Source organism: Panthera tigris, chromosome X (assembly GCF_018350195.1).
Source record: "Panthera tigris isolate Pti1 chromosome X, P.tigris_Pti1_mat1.1, whole genome shotgun sequence".
Lineage (NCBI taxonomy): Eukaryota > Metazoa > Chordata > Mammalia > Carnivora > Felidae > Panthera > Panthera tigris.
The window spans coordinates 45,588,647-45,605,754 of NC_056677.1; the positions used below are offsets into that span (position 1 = coordinate 45,588,647).

At 48.7% G+C, this 17,108-nt stretch overlaps 1 protein-coding gene across 10 annotated transcripts in view; it reads right to left on the bottom strand.

The window, feature by feature from the left end:
- Positions 1–5,724: 5,724 nt before the first annotated feature.
- The window catches only part of KDM5C (lysine demethylase 5C), a 32,504-nt gene continuing 21,120 nt past the window's right edge, over positions 5,725–17,108 (bottom strand). For 4 of the 10 annotated variants that reach the window (XM_042973814.1, XM_042973808.1, XM_042973807.1 and 1 more), the window contains 12 exons: positions 13,298–13,479; positions 13,085–13,209; positions 12,810–12,957; positions 12,091–12,196; positions 11,043–11,401; positions 10,311–10,449; positions 9,668–9,847; positions 9,384–9,521; positions 8,597–9,196; positions 8,257–8,326; positions 7,919–8,175; positions 6,958–7,816 (listed from right to left, as the gene is read on the bottom strand). In XM_042973814.1, the coding sequence (XP_042829748.1) occupies positions 7,451–7,816; positions 7,919–8,175; positions 8,257–8,326; positions 8,597–9,196; positions 9,384–9,521; positions 9,668–9,847; positions 10,311–10,449; positions 11,043–11,401; positions 12,091–12,196; positions 12,810–12,957; positions 13,085–13,209; positions 13,298–13,479 (2,670 nt within the window). In that variant the 3' untranslated portion in view covers positions 6,958–7,450. Of the gene's footprint in view, positions 6,865–6,957; positions 7,817–7,918; positions 8,176–8,247; positions 8,327–8,596; positions 9,197–9,383; positions 9,522–9,667; positions 9,848–10,310; positions 10,450–11,042; positions 11,402–12,090; positions 12,197–12,809; positions 12,958–13,084; positions 13,210–13,297; positions 13,480–17,108 lie in introns of those variants that run through there. The other 6 variants (XM_042973811.1, XM_015541460.2, XM_042973810.1 and 3 more) reach the window with 4 other exon arrangements.

A 17,108-nucleotide genomic window follows, 5' to 3' on the forward strand; every position in this document is an offset into this window, starting at 1 on the left:
AACTACCCTATGATCCAGCAATTTCACTACTAGGTATTTACCCAAAGGATACAAAAGTACTAATTTGAAGGGATACATGCGCCCCAATGTTTATAGCAGCATTATCAACAGTAGCAAGTTATGGAAAGAGCTCAAATGTCCATCAATGGATGAATGGATAAAGAAGATGTGGTGTATATATAATGGACTATAACTCAGCCATAAAAAAGAATGAAGTCTTGCCATTTGCAACGACTTGGATGGAGCTAGAGAGTATACTGCTAAATGAAATAAGTCAGTCAAAGACAAATACCATATGATTTCACTCGTGGAATTTAAGAAACAAAACAAATGAACATAGGGAGGAAAAAAGAGAGGAAAACTGAGAAACAGACTTTTAAGTATAGAAAACAAATTGATGGATACCAGAAGGGCGGTGGGTGGTGGATGGGTGAAATAAGTGGTGGGGATTAAGGAGGGCACTTGTGAAGAGCACCAGGTGTTGTATGTTAAGTGTTGAATCACTAAATTCTACACCCGAAGCTAATACTACACTGTATGCTAACTGGAATTTAAATAAAAACTTGGAAAAATACCACGAAAGTGTTGTGCCCTTCTTAGTCCACCAGAACAGAGGGTATATGATGTCCACATGTCTTATTTTTGATAATGTTAACCTTTCTCACTTAAGGTGGTGTTCTCCACTATAAAGTAGTAATTAGTAACTAACTTGTGAGGAGATAAAGTATTTATGCAAATATCTTATTTTTCATCAAGCTTTCACCCACTAATTTTAGCATCTACTGATGATTCGTGCCTGATATAATTGTTATTGTGGTGTTTGCCAAATAGTGATTTTCTATTTCAATCATTCCTTCTACATTAAGACTTCATTAGACTTCTTCTGTGATGAGGGCTTTGCCTTCTCCCCTATTCATTCACTCATTTATTTATTCATTTGTATATTTCTATATGGACTCATGAATTTTTTAATTTTTTAATGTTTATTTTGAGAGAGAGCACGTGTGAGCGGGGTGGGAGGGGCAGAGAGAGGGAGAGAGAGAATCCCAAGCAGGCTCCCTGCTGTCAGCGCAGAACCCAATTCAAGGCTCAAACTCACGAACCGTGAGATCATGACCTGAGCTGAAATCAAGAGTGGGACGCCCAACCAACTGAGCCACCCAGGCGCCCCATGAAATTTTATTTTATGGATTATAATTCATTCATTATTGTGTTGCTCAAATTGTCACAGATTTAGACATTAGGAGATCCTTCAAGTGGCTTCTTTGTGCTTCTGATGTTTCTTTCATTTTTAAGCCCTTGATTCTCTGGTCCTAGCCCTGGCATCAACCATTTCTCCAAAGAGGCAGTAATACGTTTAGATAGACAGATGATAGATGATGATAAACAGATGATAGGTGATAGATATAGATATTTTGTATATCAGCAATAGGTTTATATATAACAGCTTTACTGAGATACAATTATCTCTAAAATGTACATAAGATATATAACACCTTTATTGAAATGTAATTCACATATCATACAATTCACCCATTTAAAGTACACAATTCAGTGTCTTTTAGCATATTCACAGTTGCCTGACATTATTACAATATAAATATAAAATATTTTCATCACCTCAAAAAGAAAACCTCTACCCATTAGTAGTCATTCCCCATTTCCCTCCAACCTCCACCCACACCACTTCCCTTAGTAACCACTAATCTATTTTATGTTTTTATAGATTTGACTATTCTGGACATTTCATAGAAATGAAATCATACAATAGGTATCTTTTGTGTCTAGATTCTCTCATTTAGCAAAATGTTTTCCTTCTTTTTGAGAGAGAGGGTGTAAAAGCAGGGGAGGGGGCAGAGGGAGAGAGAAAATCCTAAGCAGGCTCTGCACCATTAGCGTGGAGCTCGATGTGGGGCTCGATCTAACCATGAGCTCATGACCTGAGCCGAAATGAAGAGTCGGTCACTCAACCGAGGTGCCCCTAGCAAAATGTTTTCAAGGTTCGTCCATATATATGTAGCATGGGTCAGTACTTCATTTTTATTGCCAAATAATATTCCATTGTATGGATATACCACATTTTATTCTCAGTTATGGACGTTTGGTTTTCTATTTTTGGCTATGATGAAAAGTGGAGGGACATCTGGGTGGCTCAGTTAAGCGTCCAACTCTTGATTTCGTCTCGGGTCATGATCTCACAGTTCATGTTCTAGTTTTCAATATACAAGTCTTTGGCCTCCTTGGTTACATTTATTTTTAGGTATTTCTTTTAGATGCTATTGTAAGTGGAATTGCTTTCTTAATTTCATTTTTGAAATGTGGGTGCTAATATATAAAGCACAACTGATTCTTATGTGCTGATCTTGTACCCTACAACTTTGCTGAATTTATTAGCTCTGTGCCTTTTCTTATCGACATGATCATGTAGGTTTTTCCCTTTGTTCTATCAATGTAATGTATAGCTTGAACCAGTTTTCTGATGTTGAACCACTCTTGCATTCCTGACACAAATCCCACTTGATTGTAGTGTATGATTTTTTTTTAATATTTGTTTTGAGAGAGAGAGAGTGCAAACAGGCTAGGGGCAGAGAGAAAGGGAGAGACTCTCAAGCAGGAGACCAACATGGGGCTTGATCTCACAACCGTGAAATCCTGGCTTGAGCCAAAATCAAGAGTTGGACGCTTAACCAACTGAGCCACCCAGGCGCCCCTAATCTTTTTATATGCTCTTGGGTTTGGTTTGCTAGTATTTTGTTGAGGACTTTTGCATCTATATTCATGAGAGATTGGTCTGTAATTTTCTTGTGATGTCTTTATCTGGTTTTGTTAAGATCAAGCTTTTCTATTTTTTTTTCATCCCCTCACCCACCTCCCCTCTGGTAACCATCAGTTCTCTATAGTTGAGTCTCTTTCTTGGTTTGTCTTTCTTTGCTCATTTGTTTCTTAAGTTCCACATGAGTGAGATCATATGGTATTTGTCTTTCTCTGACTTTTTAAAATAAGTTTATTTTGAGAGAGAGAGATGGGGGGAGAGAGAAGGGGAGGAGGGCCAGAGAGAGCACGAATCCCAAGAAAGCCCCACGCTGTCAGCACAGAGGCTGATACAGGGCTCCATCTCACAAACGTGAGATCATGACCTGAGCTGAAACCAAGAGTCGTAAATCATTGGGGGCCAGAGAATAAACTAGTCAGTTTGCAAGATGGCACCAATGATCTTCACCTCCTGGTATTCACATCCTTATGTAATCCCCTTCCCTCGAGTGTGGCTTGGACCTAGTGACTTACCCCTAATGGATATAATATTGCAACAGTGATGGGATGTCACTTCAGCGATTAGGTCATAAAGTGACTTCCATCTTGCACTCATGCAATTCTCTGTGTCTCATCTCGACTGGTCTGATGAAGCAAGCTGCCGTGTTGTGAACTGCCCTATGGAGAGGACCACATGACAAGAAACTGAGGGCAGCTTCCAACAGCTAGTGAGGAACTGAGGCCCTCAGTCCAACAACCCACAAGGAACTGAATCCTGCCAACACCCACATGAGTGGGCTTGGAAGCAGATCCTTCCCCAGTTGAGCCTTGAGATGACTGCAGCCTCGGCTGACACCTTGACTGCAGCCTGTGAGGCCCTAAAATTGAAACCCAGCTAAGTAGTGCCGATTCCTGATCTACAGGAACCATGAGATAATGTCATGGTTTTAAGCCATTAAGTTTTTGGAGTAATTTGTTAATACATAATGAATACAGGCAGGCATGAAGGTTATGTACAAGTTCAACAGTAAGGACTTCTACCTACCAAGGCCAATCTGGCTGTTGCTCAGCATTGCTGAGTTCCCACCTGCCAACAGCAGAGATCAATGATGAGCCCCCACAATGAAATATTTCCTGGGTGCAGGCTGATTACTTTGGACCCCTTCTATCATTCAGCACAGAGCAGTAGGTTCATAGAGACTTGGTGGGAATCCCAGCTCTGCAGGTCTGATATGCCCAGACAAGGCCTATTCTTCGAGGGTTCTGCTTCCTGCATGTCTGACAGGCACTTTGTGAAATGTCTCTCATGGAGCTGGCACCCAGCAGGGGGCTCACAAGGGAGACTGCTCCCTTTCCTTTCTGAGGAGTGCCCCAGGGGCAGGGGCCCTATCTGCCTCGAAATCCCTCTTCTCCAATCACCACAATTTCAGGAGTTCTGAGAAGTATGGTCAGTGTCTGCTCCTTCATGTCCCCAGTGACCATGGTCCTGGACCCCAGACCCCACTTCCACAGGGTAACATTGTTACCAATGAGATTCATGCAGTGCAAAGAGAATAGAGTTCCTATGCAGTGGGGCTCCAAATGCTGCTCCTGTCTCCCTCCTTCTGAACCCAGACTGATTTGAAATGGGGATAGAGGACTTAGGCCTGGGCCTTGCCTTCCCTCCAGGAGCTCCCAGGATGGTGGGAGAGACAGACCCATTAATCCTAGAGTGTTTCAGACAACAGGTAATGCACAGTGGAAGCACTAGAGGGGTAAAGGTGTGTGGTTGGGCTAAGTCCTCAGTGGAAGTGATGTCTCTTCTCATCCTTGTCACCTGCAGACTCAGGAGCCATCCTGAATGATGTGGCAACCTCTGGGAGGATGCAGCAGCAGCAGCAGCAACAGCAGCAGCAGCAAATAGGGTCTATAAAAAAGGACTTTCGAGGGTGAAGATACCCTCTTCTTCCCAGGTCCTTTCTTCCCATCTCCCACTCTGTCCCCCACCCACCCCCGACTCCTCCTTTTCTAGGTGAGTGCTTGGGCAAGAGGGACATATGTGCCACTAGAGCAAGCTCTCTGGAAGAGGCCATGTTTGACCTGGGTCTTGCATAATCAGAGCCGCGGCCTCTCCAGAGCTCATGGGATGCATGCCGTGAGGAATGGCACAGGGCAGTGCCACGATGGAAAAGGCTGTCTGCAAACTGCTGAGGGCTGGGCCATACCCCGGAGGACCCCAGACTGGGGCCGGCAGTTTGCTAGCCCGCAGGTCATAGGTACCCTTTCCCCCACCTGTTGGGTTACTTCTGGAGGCAGACTGCCTTGCAGTGGGGAGTGGGAGTGAAGTGCTGAGCCTGAGCCCCTTCCTGTCCCTTTTGTAGCACTCAAGCCTGTCTCTTCTCTAAGGTGTCTCCTCCAACCCTCCTTTTATGATCCATTCCAAGTAAGGGGGCAGACAGAAGGCCAACCTTTCCCCCTAGATTGGGGCCTGGGTTGAACTGGGCCCAGGACAGGGGTATTCATTGGCTCCTGCCTCCCCTTTAACTTGTACAGCCCAGTGCCTCTTGACCAGAAGGCTAGAGGCAGGGCTTAGCCAGATCCTCCCACCAATCAAAGCAGCCAGAAAATGGTGGGCTTTCTCACTCATCACTAGGTTCCCATCAACTGGAAATCTTGGGAAGGAGGAGAAATGGAGCAAAATGAACCCAGTGAGGGAGCAAATGAGAAAAGGCAGAGTAGTGATGGCCCCCGATCTAGTCCAACACCCTCATTTTCCCTCATTGTCAAGACTCTGGGGCCCGGAAGGGGAAAAAAAAATCTGTCCAATATAAAGGCACCATTAACAACTCCATTTAAAATCGAATTCAGCTTGAAACCATTACGTTAAGCGAAAGAACACAGTCACAAAGGATCACAAATTGTATGATTCCATTTATATAAAATGTCCAAAATAGGCAAATCCATAGAGATTAGTGGTGGCCTAGGGTTGAGGGGCTGGTGGGGGGGCGGGGGGGGGGGGAGGAGGAGGAGGGCAGGGGAAGGGTGATGCCTGGGGAGTGTGATTTCATTTTGGAATGATGAAAACATTCTAAAATCTTTTGCAATGACGGTTGCACAACTAGAATATACTAAAAGCCATTGTACTGTATACTTTAAGTGGGTAAACGTATGATATGTAAATTGTATCACAATAAAGCTGTAAAAGTGAACTTGGGCTGCAAATGACCACACATCTGAGCTTCAGTCTCCATTTCACAGGGGCAGAAAAAAACCCTTTAGGGTATAGACAAATCAGGGAAGCATCCCTGAACATGGCATATGGGTGGGTCAGACAGGAAAGCATTCCACAAAGAATGAGATTATAAATATAACCTCGATCTTAAGGGCAATGAAGCATCATGGATGGTTTTAAGCAGCAAGAGTGACAAGATCACATCTGTACTTTAGAAACATCCCTCTAAATCACTGAGTTTTACATTTAAAGCAGGTAAATTTTATGATGTAGAAATTATACCTCAATAAAGCCAAGACCAAAATTCCCCTCGGGGGCTTGAGGAGGACAGACTGGAGGGCATGAAGTTGGAGGAGGCCGTGGCAGAAGTTTAGATGAGGTGGCAGGCCGTCCGTTGGGAGATGGGGGAAAATGGCTTGGGGGGTGGGGTAGGGGGAGACTCAGGACGTCTTGCCCTCAGGTAAGGAGAACCCGGTAGAACTTGTTTTCAGAACCCAGAGCTCCCAGACTTCAGCCCTAGTGCTCCTCCGCCGCTGACGGGTGATGGAGGCACTGTTCTCCCCCTTCAAAGAGAAATACACTTCAGAAACATGTTTCCAAAAAATGTTGCTAAGGGTTTTATTTCTAACAAGAGGAAAATAATAAAATAAAATTAAAATAGGCTTCAGTTGGAACCAAGTTTTTTTTTTTTTTTTTTGAACAAATTAATTACACACCAACAATCTTCTTTTATTACAACATGAACCCAGGAGGAGGAAAGGAGATGGGATGGGACAGGGAGAGAAGGTCAAGGTGGTTGTGAGGACAAGCACCAAAAGCTTTCTTCAGATCATGGGGAGCTCCCCAGCCAAATTCATTTAAAATAAAAAACTGTGAGCACAGCTATGTGAAGTTTCCTCCTCCTGGGTAGAACAGTCAGGGGAAGGGGGAAGGGGGAAGGGGGAAGGGGGAAGGGGGAAGGGGGAAGGGGGAAGGGGGAAGGGGGAAGGGGGAAGGGGGAAGGGGGAGGTAAAGGTGGGGGAAGAGAGGTAGGAAAGGGGAGGGAGGAGAAAGAGTGAGAGGGAGGTGAGGTTAGTGTAGCATGGCCTGGCCAGGGCCAGAACTGGGGAGAGAAGGGAGAGGAGATTCCCCCAGTTTGCGTACGCACTGGCCTTGTCTCTGGAATGGTGCTGGCCCAGCCCCAGCCACCCCCCTGCCCACCTGCCCACCCATCTGTTTATCTGCCTCAGGTGTCTGGGAATGCTGGTTAGAGGCTACCAGGGAGGGGGACTCCAGGGGCCAGCCCCCAGGAGCTGAGGTCTGAACAATACCTTGGAGTCAGAATATAAAAGTCAAGGGACTCAGGGGTGGGCTGGGGAGTTGGGGGGACAGTGGCCATCCCCCCTACTTGCCCACCTCCCAAGAAGCAGGCTTGATGGTCAGAAAGAGGATCCTTGAGACCAAGGTGGGGGGGTCTTTGTTGGGGGTCTGTGCTAGGCTCAGCCACTGTCACAACTGTTGCTGAGGTGGCTGCTGTGGGCAGGGCACATGCAGCCTAGGAGTCAGAGTAGAGAAAGGGGCCGAGGGGCCTGAAGTGGCCCCTAGTGCCGGCTCCAAGCCATTCTGGTTCTCCTGGGTGCTGGGGCTGCCAGTGGTGGGCAGGGGTTGGGGGGGGCCCTCACCCCCAGTCTCCTCCTCCAGCTCCTCCTCCTCCTGGGCCTCCTCAGCCTCTGGCCCTGAGCTCCGTACCCTCTTTGGCTCTAGCTCCTCTCGGGCTGGGTCATCGCCCTCCCCACCCCGATCCACCTTCCGCCGTCGCCGCCTCTCCAACGCCCGGCCCCGTGCCCGGCTCCCATGGCGCTCTGCCTTTTCCAGCTGTGTGATCAGACAGGCAGAAAGAGGTGTGGGCCAGTGGTCAGGCCTGGGCTCCCTGCCTCCTTGGCCTGACCTCCTGGCCCTGTCCATCCCTCTCCTTACCTCTAGAAGTGTGCGGATCCGCTCCATGTCTGGAGGCTGCCCAGCCTGCAATAGCTGCCAAATGCTGTGGTTTTCATCCAGGGTCACCTCAAGCAGGTCCCCTTCTAACATAAGCTCCTCTAGAGGGGCCCGAGTTGCCTCAGGCAGCTCCAACACAGGGCCAGTCAACTGTGGCAACAGTGAGGAAAGCAGCTCCAGGTCTGGTGGGTTGCGGGGACAGGCTGGGTTAGAGGCTGCTCCTGGTTGTATCCCCACCACTAAAACAGAGCCGAGGACCACAGGGGTCACTGGGGATATCCAACCAACAGCCTACCCACACCTAGACCTACCTCTCTTACCTGAGCCCTCCCCGGGGGCTACCTTCTCAGGACTGGTCATACTGTCTCCGTTCTCCAGCAACCCCTGGACCTGCAAAGAGCAAGGATGGGTAGTGGTTGGTGAAACCAGGCCCTTATTCCCCACCAACCCCAGACTTGGGACGTTCCACCTCCTGGAGGAGGAGAGCAAAGGCTGTGGCACACGGAGCAGTCTGGGGATCTGGACAGAATGTAAGATGGGGCAGGGAGGCCAGGTCAAAAGAGGCCAGAAGTCAGAGAGCAGGGACAGGGCTGGTGCCTAAATAGGGGCGGGGGCTAGGAGGCAGGAATTTGAGGGCAAGAGCTGGGTTGGGCAGCTCACCTTGGGCATATCCTTGCCACTGCCTTCTCTGAGAGGGTCAGAGGCAGGGGCTGAAGGGTAGGTAGGGGGTTCCTCAGGCCTGGGTTCAGCCTGCAGCCGCTGGCGAAGCTCGGCCAGCCGTCCCAACAGAGCAGTCACATCCTCAGAGGCCAAAGCCTGCCTGGCACGGCCTTGCCAGCTGATGGCCCTCTCTGTGAGACACTGCAGGGCCTCGCCCTCAGGCAGCCGCACAGGCAGTCTCTGCAGGGCTACCAGCAGTGCCAGGATGGTCTCCAGGCGGGGGCGCCGTGAGCGCATGCACAGCGGACACAAGAATTTGGTGTCCCACTCCCACCAGGCCAGCAGCGGGGACGAGGTGGGACTGGGCCTTGGGGAGCTGAGGAGGCGGGGTACCGATACACATCGCCCATGGAACCAGTCCTGACACAGGTCACACTGCAGAGCTCCCACCCCGGCCGGCACCTGCCCACACACACAGACGGAGGTTGCAGAGGAAGCTGTGGTCGATGATGCCAGTGGACTGGGCTTGGCGGAGTTGGTGCGACGCAGCTGCAGGATACCCTCCTTCTCCTTCTGTTCCCCCTCCTTGAAGGCCACGATCTGGCAGGCCCAGGACAGCGGGAGAGGAGGTCAGCGGCCCAGCCCTTCCCTTCTCTGACGCCATTAACACCCTACTCCCAAACCAGGAGAAGTGAGGCCCCAGGAGCAAGCGGTCTGGCCATGGTCGCCCCATTCAGACACCTATCACCACCAGGCTCTTCTCCCAAACAGGGCCCCAGCTCCTTACCACAGAGCCTGGGTCCCTGAGGTCCTGTGCAGACAGTCCCAGCAGCTCCGTGTCAGATTTGTACAACCCCAGCTCCTTCTCCATCCACCGGCTGCGCTTGGTGCTGTCTGAGCCGGCGTCTGCACACGGGCAGAGCACCTAAGGCAGGCATACAGAGCAGGGATGACTAGGCTTTTCCTACCTCCCACTGCCAGGGCTTCCAAACCCCCACATCGTCACATGAGCCATCTCCCAACAGCCGGGCCAGAGGCAGGAGATGGTGCGGGTCAGGGTCCGGGCCTTACCTCCAGCAGCGTGTAGCAGGAATTCCTCTTGAGGAAGGTCTTGGATGCCTTCTCCCTCCAGGAGTGTGCCGTCAGTACCTGCAGCTCTAGCTGTCTCAGCTCCTCCAAGCCCACAGGTAGGTCCCGGCCCACGGCCACCAGGCCCTCTAAGTCATCCAAGCAGGGGTAGTGGTCACCATTCTGGGACAGGGACAAGAGAAAGCTCCAGTCAACTTGCCAACATCTACCGATGGTACTACTCTGCCCAGCCCTGAGCTGGGAGGAGGAATTGAACTGGTAGTCTTCGGGTAGAACAAACCAGGGATCATCCCACGGGAAGCACTCCTGTAGCTCCTACATCCACTGGCTTGTCCCCAGATACCAGTCAGTGCCAGTGACTGTCAGACTAATCATCCTCTTGTGGCCTGCCTCTCCCACCCTCCCTGCCCCTACCATTCTCACCCTTTCTACAACCTCTCTGCCCTCAGGCTGGCCCTGCAATCCCTCTTCATGCTGCTCACCACACCAAGACCATTTTGCCTCCACTCCATGTACCGCGCTCACTTCTCTAGCCCACCCAACCCAGCGCAACCCAGTGTATGCCAGCTCTCCTGGCTGGACTGAAGGCCTGGGGTGGAGGTTCAGGGGGCAACAGGGTCCTCACTTGGATCTCATCCACATCAGCAATCCAGGCCCGGGCCTTAGCAAGAGCCTCCTTGAGAGCCTGGATGTTGGGCAGGTGAACAGGGATGTTTTCTGCCTCATGGATTATGGCCTCGAGTGTGGCTGGTGGATGCTTCTGCCTGAAGGTAGGGAAAAAAGAGGCCTCAGTGTAGGGTGATCTGCTTGACCGTCAGATATATCGGCATGGGACCCTGGAGCTGCCATGTGGGCCTACCTGCTAGTACTCTGCCTACAGGGGGCTGCTGGTCCCTGTTTGCTCCAGACCGCATGCACCCACCCGACTTCTGCCACAGCCTTCATGCCTCTGCTTGGCCCACCAGTCTGTCATCCTGTTCACACTGCCTACACAACTGGAAAGATTAATCTGGCACTCCAGTTCGTCAGACTGCCCTGTGTGTGGCTTCTTTCTATGGATATCCATCCACCTGCCTGTTAGTACTTGTGCTCGCACATGCGTGCCCACGTCAGCCCGTGGAGCTGGTGCCACTATACGTCTCTGTATCTGTCCATCTCTGCTTCCCCATTAGCCTATCTCTGCCTCTATGTATATATGGAGTTTTAAAAGATAAGCTAGGGAAGAAAAAAGGGGAAGAAAGTCAATACACCAGTGACAGAGTCTGGTACCCAAGGCCACCCATGGGAATCATTTCTGGCTTCTCCACTAAACTTTGACGGTTAGGGTAGAGCAGGGAGGGGAGGAGGCTGGACCTACCTGGCCTCCAGGCAGAGGTGGGCTTTCTCCTCCCAGCGTTCAGCAATGGTCAGCAGCTCCTGCAGCTCAGCCCGGGCTTTGTCCACAGCAGGGCTAGGGGCTACGCTAGCACCCGCAACCAAAAGTCCCCGCATGACAGCCAGGGTGCCCCTCCGGGCTGAGGGGGCCAGCGTGCGCTTCACCTCATCCAGCCATCGTGCCTGTTCCACCTGCCGCTGGAGCTGCTGGGCCTCGGGCACCTCCACCCCTAGCAGCTGCCCCCTCTCCAACAGGGACTGCAGTAGCCCTGGACTGGAGGGCAGCGAGGCCAGGGCCTCACGGGCCTCAGCCTGGTAGGCCTCCACCTGTTCCAGAATACCCTACCGGGACACAGATGAAGAAGAAACTCCTCAGCTGGGCACACTTTGAGGTGCCACGGCCAAATACCTTTGCCCCACCTACCTTCTTACCCTCCAGTATTTGGGAAAAGCACCTAACAGGGGCTGCACTCTCTTCCTGTCCCACACCCTAAGACAACAGTTCCTAATACTCACTACCTGGTAGAATGCTCTGAGGAATTTATTAAAATGCAGATGCCTGGGCCCCACCCATAGAGATTCTTAATAGGGTTTGGTCAAGAGTCTGTGCTTTGCGAAAGTCCCCAGAGGATTCTGATGTTTAGCACCAGGAGACCCTTGGCCCAGAACACACTTGCTACACTTGGCCTTCTCACAAACCCCTATGCTCACGCTGGTGTCACTGCCTTCTTCATCCCACCTCTCCTCTACCTCCCTGAACTTGACTCAGCTTTCTAGGCCCACAAACATCCTTGGTCCTTTATCCTCTTCCACTTCCGCCAGGACACATTCCCTTGACTCCATATCCTGTACTTACCCCTTGCCACCTGGCCCTGAAACCCCCTTTGCCTCCTATATCCTGTTATTCTCATAAGTGCATCCTATCTTGCCCAAACACTTGATGCTTTTGAAGGAAGCCAAGAGTAGCCTGCTGCTCGGGTCTCCCAATCCCCCTGAATCCTTATCAGCACTCTGAGTGCACTCCTCCTCACCTTGACATCCCCAATCTGGTGCATGGCACAAGGAAGGTTGTTCATCTGGTCCAGAAATGCCCGGAGCTCAGCCAGGGTCATCTGTAGACCAGCCACCCTGTGGGGGCTATGGAGTTTCACATGTGGGATTTCAGGTCCAAACCCAGTCCCCTCCCTCCATCTCTGCACTCAGACCCAATGCCTTTTCTCACGCTTGCCCACCTGGATCTCTCGCACTTCAGTGCCCCCAACTAGCCAGATCAGAGGGAGGAGGGTTTTAAGATATAAGCACATTCATATGATGAGAGCAAAGAATTGGAAGGGGGGAATATAGGATATGTTGGGTGGGGGGGGGAAGCCGAGAAACTAAATGATAGTAACAAAGGCTGAACTTTTTAGCTCATCCTCTACTGCGAATTCTCTGATCAGGTTTATTCTTCTGTGTCCTTTCCTTGTCCCTAAACCTTCCACAACTCCTCTCTGGCCACAAAATCCCTCAGCCTGTCTGACATCTCCAGGTACTGATAAAAAGGACCATTTCTAGCTTTCTTAGCACTGAGGCACTCTTCTCCATCCTAGTTGCCTGATCTCCCTGCCCTCCCAACACCTCTTAGGCCACCTTGTGCTGTAGTGCTTGTCAGCTTCCTGCTGTCATCTGCCCAGTGGCATTCAGAGCCCACTCCTTCTAGGTGCTGGCTCCTCAGCAGGCTACCTGAACCCCACACGTCCCATTGTCATACCCGGCTTCCTGGCCGCTGACTAGTCCCAGAGCCCGGGACACGCAGGCCTCTGCCTCACTCAGGCAGTTCTTCAGTTGCTGCAGCAGCTCACTGTTAGGAAACCTCCGTTCACGGGCCTCAGACTCTAGTGCCCTCAGCTCTTCAAGGCCTGGAGAGAGAATGAGAGCAGCAAGGAGTAGGCAGTATTGAGTAAAGGCAGAGAAGGGGGTGGGGAGGTACAGAAGAAAAGGGAAGAGAACTTGCCTGTGGAGTCCCTCCGTCCCCCCATCACTCACTGCGCTTCCGCCCATCCTCCACCTCCAGGGCCACTCGAACTTTGTTGGCCCAGGTGTCAAAGGACTCGGCCCGAACCTTCAGTTTATGCAGCATAGCAGGGAGCTCATCCAAGGTGTATCGATACCTGGACGAAGACAGCAGGGAAGCACATCTGGCCCAGCTCTGTATCCCCCTCCTCAGCCCACTTCCTTCACAATAGGTCCTTGGCTCACCGCAGGTACTGCCGGCTACTGGAGCACTTGCAGAGGTCATTGATGTGGGAAAGGCAGACAAGGCCGTCCGGGCAGTCGTAGCAGGCCAGAGCTGACAGGAAGCATGTGGTCTTGCACTTGATGCATTGGCGCTCGTCATCTGGGAGTAGCTCGAAAGCCTCTCGCTCAGCTTCCGTGATGCCCTGGGGGCAATTCAACCCACACACGTCATACAGAACCAGAACAGAGTTGCAGAAATGCCCCCATCGCTGCCACAACCGAGCCTCAACCTAGACTCCACAATCTGTGCTAAGAGCTGTGGAGAGCAAACTCCTAGAACATACTGCCTCTGTGAAGTTCAAACTCTCAAAACTGGAGGAATCAGATGAACCAGGGCAAGATCAGTGAGGGCTGAGAGGAAGAAAAATTGGGTAGGATTCAGATCAGCAGAGAGGGCCTTTATGGGTGAAAGGAGGTGAGGTGGTGGATCAAAGCACCAGAGAGGTGGCAACGTGCAGGAGCGGCTGAGAGAAAGGCTATGTGCAAGGGAAACGATGCTGGCTTCCAGTCCCTTGGCACCCAGTGTTCCAGACACCGTGCTGGCAGCTTAACAGGCAGGACACGCCGCATGCACACATATAACTCACAGAAATAAGACTCTGTGCTTGTGTCCAGTGTCTAAAGATACAATTTTTTTTTTCAACAACATGGTTTCCAAACCTGTGCCAATGACTTCATCTGTCACTCAGATGAAGAAAAAGCCATCTGTTCCAAAAATTGACGAAAACCCAGCTAGGCTGAAGTAACCGAAAGACAACACAATGCTGTACCTTATGGGCAATTTTAGGGATTTCTAAAGGGAAATTTGGACTAACAGTTTTTGTTCTATATTGACTCTAACATCTAACCTCTGCATAAAATATGAGTCCATTGTATGTTACAAATCTCGCTCTGCCTCTTATTAGTTGTGTGATGTTGAGTAAATTACTTAAATCTCTCTGGATTTCTGTTTCGTCGTCTTAGAAGTTGGAGATAATGGCACCATCCTCACTGTACTGTTACGAAGATTAACAAAGGTGCAGTGACTAAGACTTAGAAAAGTATCTTAACGCTTAGAAGAAGTGGAACCATAAAATATCCTTAACAGCCAAAACAATCTTGAGAAAGAACAAAACTGGACGCATCATACTTCCTGACTTTGAACTATACTACAAAGCTATAATAATTAAAACAGTATGGTACTTGCATAAAAATAGACACACAAATGGAACAGAAGCCCCGAAATAAACCCCAAAATAAATAAAGCCAATTAACATTTGATAAGAGAGCCAAGAATACTCAATAGTGAAAGGACAGTCTCTTCAATAAATGACAGTGGGAAAACTGAGTAAACACATACAGATGAATTTGGACCCTTCTACCACTCGTGAAAATTAACTTGAAATTGATTAAAGACTTAAATGTAATGCCTAAAACCGTAAAATTCCTAAAAGAGAACATAGTGATAAAGTTCCTTGACATTGGTCCTGGCAATAACTTCTTAGATAGGACACCTAAGCACAAGCAAGAAAAGCAAAAATACGTAAGTGGGACTACTATAACAGCATCTGCACAGCAGAAGAAATCATCAACAAAATGAAAAGGCAACCTATGTAATGGGAGAAAGTATTTGTAAATCATCTGTTTGATAAAGGATTAATATCCAAAACATATAAGGAACTCATCCAACTCAATAGCAAAAAAAAACCCCACAAACAATGTGATTTAAAAAAACATGGGCAGTGGGGCGCCTGGGTGGCTCTGTCGGTTAAGCATCTGACTCGGCTCAGGTCATGATCTCATAGTTCGTGAGTTTGAGCCCCGTGTCGGGCTCTGTGCTGACAGCTCAGAGCCTGGAGCCTGCTTCACATTCTGTGTCTCCCTCTCTCTCTGCCCCTTCCCTGCTCATGCTCTGTCCCTCTCTGTCTCAAAAATAAATAAAAAAAAAAAAATTGAAAAAAAAAAAAAAAAAAAAAAAAAAAACAAACCATGGGCAGAGAACCTGAACAGATACTTTTCCAAAGAGATACAAATGGCCAAGAGGTACATGAATATATGCTCAACAGGACTACCATCAGGGAAGTACAAATCAAAACCACAATGTGATATCACCTTACACCTGTCAGAATGGCTATTACCAAAAGAGGTAAGTGTTGGCATGGATGTGGAAAAAAGGGAACCTTGCACACTGTTAGTGGGAATGTAAACTGACTCAGCTACTTGGAAAATAGTATGGAGGTTCTTCAAAAAATTAAAAATAGAACTACCCTATGATCTAGCAATCTCAATCCTGGAAATATACCCAAAGGAAATAAGAATCTCAAAGAGATATCTGCACTCCCATGATCACTGCAGCATTATTCACAACAGCCAAGCTATGGAAACAACGTAAGAGTTCATCAGTGGCCGAACAGATCAGAAAGATGTGATATATACATACAATGTAATATTATCCAGCCATGAGAAAGAAGGAAATCCTGGCATTTGTAAGACATGGATGAGCCTGGTGAACATTATACTAAGTCAAGTATGTCAGACAAAGAAAAAAACAAATACTATAGGATATCACTTATGTGTGGAATCTAAAAAAGCCAAATTCATAGACACAGAGTAGAATAGTGGTTTGGAGTAGGGGAAATGGGGAGATATTGGTCGAGGACACACACTTCCTGTACCATGTACAGCATGGTAACCGTAGAAAAGAAAAAAAAAAGAGTAAGTGCTCAATAAATATTTACTATTATTAACCTTAATTTTCAGATTAAGGATACCTATTCTCACAGGCCTATCCCATTTTACTGAGGAGGAAACTATGTCTCAGAGGGTCTGTAACCTGCCCAAAGTAAGAATCTGATGACAGTCTATTTTGACTATAAAGCCAGAGAATGCTCTAAGGATGAAGCTCCTAGGTATTTTTGGATCATAGGCTCCTCTGAGAATTGGATACAAGGTACGAGCCCTCTCCCCATAAAAGTGCTCAAATACACACACATAGTCTTTTACAGATTTTTAAGACTAGGGGGTCGAGAACCTTTCTCTACAGTAAGGACCAAGTATAACGAATTCTCAGGGTCAGGATGAGAACACCTTGTCTTCCCACCTTGCTGTGGCTCCTTCTTGTAGTCTGGTACAACCTCAGGGTCATCATTTAATAACTGCACTGAACAGAGAAAGAGAATGATGCCTGGAAAAGCCCAGGGGCTTACCAACTAACACCACAGACTTCCAACATCACCACAGCTGCAATTCTCCTTACAGCCCATGCTCATAGGAAATTATAAATGAGCTTTAAAATAAGAAAGGATTACCCTAAATGGGCAGCAAGGGATCCCTCAGGACCAGCATTCCCTTGTAATATTATGTAGGACTCTAAGTCAATTCCCTAGTTGGGCAAGTGTGGAGCTTTAAGAAGGCAGCTGAGCTACAAGAGTAGCAGTCCCACTGGTCTACAAACACAGCTGACCACAGGCTTACGAGAAATCTACTAAAGGAGGACCGCCTTTGTATTTGGTAGTATCACCCTAGTTTGGGCTACTGAACCATCTGAATGCAATAAAATGTCATTTGCTAAAAAATGTTCCATATTTCAATCATTTCCTTCATGTGTTACTATTACCAACAACAGCAGCTGCTACGTTGCAAGCATAATAATAGATACTTTGACATAAATAAATGACCTTACTAAAGCTTTACAACTCCCTTGCAAATGTGGTATTTAGTCCCATTTTCCAGAGTAGGGAAGTGAGACTATGAGAGGTTATGCAACCTGAACAGGTCACCCAGCTAATCAGCA